We start from the raw sequence: 5,832 nt of genomic DNA, 5'->3' as shown, positions 1-5,832 counted from the left end.
AGGGACGGCTAGCGCAGATAGCCCTCGTGTAGCTTTGCGCGAAATTCAAAAACAAACAAACTTCTTCAATAGTGCCTCATGTTGAGTCACTGTAATTGGCAAAACCCGCAAAAAAAACTTTCAAGCCTTAATCTGGCCTTGTGACTTAATCTTAGTGACTTAGCGGTAACTCGCACAGCTTACATCGATAAAATTGTAGCTTTGTAATTAATAACAAACAAAACAAATAACCATTAATCCCTGTTGAGAGTTTAACACGCTGTTGTGAAAAATTATTGAATTATCACCATTGCGAAAAAAGAAAATAGACATTTAACAATTTCCCTTGACAGGGGGGTCATTTTTGGTCATAAAATGAAAAGAAGAATAGAACTATTAGATGAGGGAGCTACACTGATTCATCTATTATTTCATACAATGCATGTATAGGAAGTTGGCACTCCCTATTTCTTTAATCATTGTTTCAATTAAATTTGTTATATGTACGTTATTATGTTAACAAAAGTTAACAACAGGACTTGGACGTGACAGGGTGAAATTAATGGTCTGTTTAATCAGAGGTTGAAACATTTCCAAGGTCTTGTACACTACAGAACATTACAATGGATTATGTGTATTGATATACTTCTAGAATGAAATTAAATAAAGACTGTAATGAACGTCAATAGCACGATACTTTTAAATTGTACACACTAAAAATAATAAGAGTAATAAACAATATTGTATTGAAAGGCTGTACACCAGTGTAAGAAAAAAATGGGAATTACTTAATAAATAATGATAACCCTTTAAATTAATCAAAAACGTTTTAATATATGTTTATTGCGACTTTTCGTATACAAAACGTCTATGACCGAGTGCCTGACATGCTGTTACACAATTTTCAACTCTGATTCGATAGAAAGCATTTGTAATATATTCTTTTAATTCGTCAGTGATTTTGGGTTTACTTTTAGACATTCTCCAATATTAACTGAAATAAAAATATAACTTTTAGAATCGATATACATAAGTTGCATAACTAAAAGGATGGGTACATTTTTTGGAGGCCAACCTGTATTATAAAAGTCATTTTTATTTTGATAACTACGTTTAACAATGGCCTAATGGTATTTTATTAATTTCACAATAGATGATAACTGGTGAGTAAGGCTTAAGTTTGACTGTCTTCGTACTGATGAAACACAAGATTGGTGTTTGCGTTCTAAAAATGTAGTAAACTAATATTCCGTTCAGGCTTTCATAGCTATGTGATATACTGATCCATGTCTACATAATATCGATTTGTAGCTTCGCATGTTCGCGTAGTTTTACGAAGTATTACCATGCAGTATGTGGAAGTTCATGCGACTGCGTTCAACTTGATTGCATTCAATTTTCCACATCACTTACAGTGCCAGTATCAGAAAATTTTGATTTTTTCCCCATGATGGCTTCTTTTGCGATGTGTGCATGTATTACTTTTTTTTGTAATGTTTCAGTTCAACATGGCAGTATGCAGCGTTGCGAGGTGGTGTATAACACTGAACATTCTTGTAACATTCGGGTATAAATACAACATTAAACTTAAAATTTTGTTTGTAAAATTGATTGGTGTTATAAGAGTGACAATCAATCCCTTGGCTTGGGTGGTGGGGTGCTGTTGACTAATTACCTTTCATCTGGTCAGTAGTTCAAAATTAGATATGGCGGAAGATGTTTTTAGTAGCTTTGCAATAGGTTGGTTGGTCTGTTGTTAAGCGCAAAACTAAACAATGTGCCTACCATGGATATCGAAACCTTTGTTTATCGTTTTAAATCTTCAGACTTCTCCCTGAGCCACTAAGTTGGCTTTGCGATACATACAAAATACAAATATAAACCCTGTATTAAAAGTCATGCAGTAAGAACGTCACTAAAAGAAGCAATTTTCCATCTGTTTTTTGTTTGTTTGTTTTCTCTTTCATACGGTAAGCTTATTTGTGTAGAAAGCATTTATTTTTTAATTAACTCTTTCAGCACGACTCGGTCCATAGGACCGACCTCGTAACCATTTTGTGCTTGTTATAGTTTTCATGCTATAACTTAAATTAGTGAGCGCATGTTAACGAAATTTGACAGTTTCTTCTTTTCACAAGTTGCCTAAGATTAAAAATACTTTAATGCATCAGAAAATTTTAAAATTTCACATGCGAAATCTTTATAATGTAATAAAACGTTTCTTAAGAAAAAACTATATTTTATCTGTTATTTTCACTAACGAATCTCTGTGCAGGTTCAGTAGATTTGACCGATCTTGAAACCGCCATAAAAAATTAGTAAATAAATATAAATCATGCCTCTTTCGTTCTAGAACGACAACAAAGTAACCACCATAAAAAATGAGGAAAAATAAAGTATGCCTCTTTCGTTCTGGAATGTCAACAGAGTATAACACGAAAACATAAATGTTTAGACTAAATAGCTTAGATCTCATAACATTATACATTCATATATATATTTATTATATTGATCTTTCAGCCGTGCCTGGCTAACAATACAGAAGTAACAATGACGCAGCACACCGTATCCAATAATACAAAACTGACCTTTGGTCTTTACAAAGTGATCTGTCTTGCCCGTGTTTTAGTAGACTAGTATTTTGTAAATACAGTGACATTTCCATTATCCTACATTATATATATGTATATAGATTATAATATTTAGAAATAAGTTCTTAAACTTGTTTTTCTTAAACAGTAAATAAAGAAGTAAAGCAAATCATTATCTTTTCTAGTTACGACCTTTGTACTCGGTTGCTGCTTGACGTATGTTGCTAAGCCTTTTAAAACTTCGCACGTGGAGGATATGAAACGATATATATATTAGGTTTTATATATACAGTTGAATAACCAAAAAATCATAAATTACTCTGTAGATACCGTGGAATTCCACTATAATTTATAAATTAACTAAGCTGTATTTGGGTCTAAAAAAGTATGACATTTCGAGTAGACTAAAGGCACAACCTACCTCTTTGCAATCTTGGTTGAAAGGAAGAGACGGCGTCCTAACACATGAAAATGGCTGAGAAAGCCACAAGAGGGACATTATGAGCTTTCAATTGGTACTCACATGTCATATATATTGAAGTAAGTGTATGTAAGGGACCGTTTCCAAAAATGGAAAGAGGTGAACGGGGCCACTGTGTTTGTTTCTGTACATGAGTGATATCTCAGCAAATAGAAAAAAATATTAGGTTCTTATTTCATATTATAGCTTGTCAATATCGGTAATTTGAGTTCCCAATTCGTACGAAACTACAGACTTAGTATTTTGCCATCACAAACATTTAATTTGAAAAAAGTGCTGCATTCAACATACACGTGACACGCAAAAATCGATGTTTAACTGTTTTTTTATATTTACTTTTAAATTAAGAATTTAAATAATTTATAATACTAAAATTTGAATTATAATCTAGTTTGATACCAAACTTATTGACATAAATTTATGAAATAGTAGTTCAATGAAATTTTGAATGCGAGGGGACAAACGCGATAATATGACCTCTGATCCGTGACCCGTCTAATAAGACCAATAAAAAAAATACAAAAACTATTGCATTATTATTGAAACAAAAAAATTATGTATAGGAGTAAAAAAACAAGTTTGTCTTTTCCCGAGGACACTGCTGTAATAAAATCATTATGAACCATAATTATATCATTATTTCTTGTTTTCAAAGTCGGTGTAAATAAGCACGCGTTTAATTGAGATCAACGTATTAATACATACCGAATATTCATGACTACTTTCGGTCAGCATCGAGCTACTTCAAACAACTTTAGTAACGAAGAAAAGCTACCTTTATGTATTTAAACTTTATCATCTCATTAAAATTGTTATTCTGACGTATTGTAATTTTTATGCTCGAGTCTGTTTTTATGGTTTGTAGTGGTTGTTTCTGTTTAAACCTGAAATGTAAAATTAATAAATATATATACATTTAGAAAAACAAATAAAACGATAATTTATAGACTTTAATCTCGCCACCAAAACAAAACAAGTTTTAAAAAAAGAGAGAAACGGTATAAAATGTATTTATCGAAACTAAATGGTTCATAGTATGTTTTATCACAAGAATAATATTGTGCCAACTGACGAGAAAAAGATAGTGCAAATAGACAACAGGAAACTTTGACTGATTATAGATATCTGTATGTATGTATACGAGTATGTTTGTGAAAGGTATTGTACTATCCATCTAGTATCGTGTGTATAGAACAATTCGGTTCAACTTCGCCGTGTAAATGAACTCTGACGTCGTTAATGTCATAGAAATCTTCAACAGTTCTCGTTTTAATGATTGTTTACACACGTATTTTGCTCTTCTGTATGGGTAGCTATTTAACTGTAATTCTTTATAATCTCCTTTTTCTTTAGAAGACGCATTTCAAAAAATCATCTAGACGGACAGAGACGAATGTTTACATTCGTATTAGAATTATATCACCTGTCAATAAGTGCACAAGAAAGCATAAAGATAGGGTTCCAAGATAACTATATTCAGCTAGAATACGTTGAGATATTGCTGTGATCAAATGTGACAACAGTTGATTCAAGTTAACAGTATACATATGTTTGAAAGATGTTCCACGGTTTATGAAGTAACTTAAGTAGAACTGTTTTAACAATTATTTATTGTAGGTTATAGAGACATAACCAACATTCTCAAACACCTTTTCAAGATACCAGTTATTTTCTGTTAAATTTAATTGGCAAGTTTTTTTTTTTTTTCAACTACCTTTACGTACATAAAAGTAACTTCGATTATAATAAACAAAGAGAATACACGGATGGTTTTGTTTGATTAGTAGGTAAATATTCAAAATATATTGAAGCAATAAATTTATTTTTTATTTCATGAGTTTTTTTTTCTTCTTTTTTTATCTGGATAAATTTTATATTCACTATTGTATAGTCTTCTACGGTATTAAGACAAATAATAGTTTTTTTATCTTAAAAGTTATTATATAGCCCGCAATATATACAAATATTTGGTTAGTGTGTTTGTGATGATAAAAATGTAAAGACTTCAACTTGTTAAGGGGATCTATAGATGGGAATTATTGGTTTCTCCCTACCATCTCTCTACAGCTCGGATGAGGAGGACAGTCACGGTCCAAAGTTCACACGTATGGAGGAAGACAACATGCAAGATAAAGAGAGATTTGCGAGGTAAGATTATTGTTTAAAGTTGTATTATAATAAACAAAAGGTAATAAAAATTATTATTCAGTTAATATTACGAGTCTAAGAAATGTAGTTCTTACTGTCACTGTAATGAAAACGATACACACACACACACACACACATGAAATTAGCTTAAATAAATTGAGCTGTTGGATGAGTTTGTTCATGCAGATATCTTTTTTGTGGATAAAATATTTTAATATATCTAAACACTTCTGTTATGTATATGGATTTAACGTTAGATTTTTTCCTCATTCCGTTGCGGCTTTAAAGAGTAAATTAAAATTTTTCCTTTGTCATTTCTATTCATGAGTTCGTCCCTGCTAGCTCAGCTGTAAATTTACGAGCTTATAACATTAAAAATCGGGGTTCGATACCTCGCGATGGGCACGGCGCAAATAGCTATTGTGTGTAGCTTTACGCTTAAAACAAGCTGACATCAAGAACAACACCCATATTTGGTATATTTGTATCTGTTTTCTATCAACATATAGCCCATTTAATTTGAAATTGGATTTTTCTGGCTCTGAGTGTTCTTTGTATGGTATTTTACTAAATCTTGTGTAAGCTATCATTACAAGCGCTTTTAAAGCTAAGAATCGATTAGATCACGTAATG

The 5,832-nt window shown here is 31.6% G+C and overlaps 1 protein-coding gene across 1 annotated transcript in view; it reads left to right on the top strand.

Annotated features, from left to right (window-relative positions):
• Positions 1-5,832, top strand: part of LOC106460913 (aryl hydrocarbon receptor nuclear translocator homolog) — a 153,594-nt gene that overhangs the window by 62,890 nt on the left and 84,872 nt on the right. Inside the window, 1 exon segment of the mRNA XM_022387718.1 lies at positions 5,119-5,199. Coding sequence (XP_022243426.1) covers positions 5,119-5,199 — 81 coding nt within the window.

Source organism: Limulus polyphemus, unplaced genomic scaffold (assembly GCF_000517525.1).
Source record: "Limulus polyphemus unplaced genomic scaffold, Limulus_polyphemus-2.1.2 Scaffold861, whole genome shotgun sequence".
Classification (NCBI taxonomy): Eukaryota; Metazoa; Arthropoda; class Merostomata; order Xiphosura; family Limulidae; genus Limulus; species Limulus polyphemus.
The sequence above is the reverse complement of the archived record's forward strand: the minus strand, read 5'-3'. Positions and strand labels throughout refer to the sequence as shown.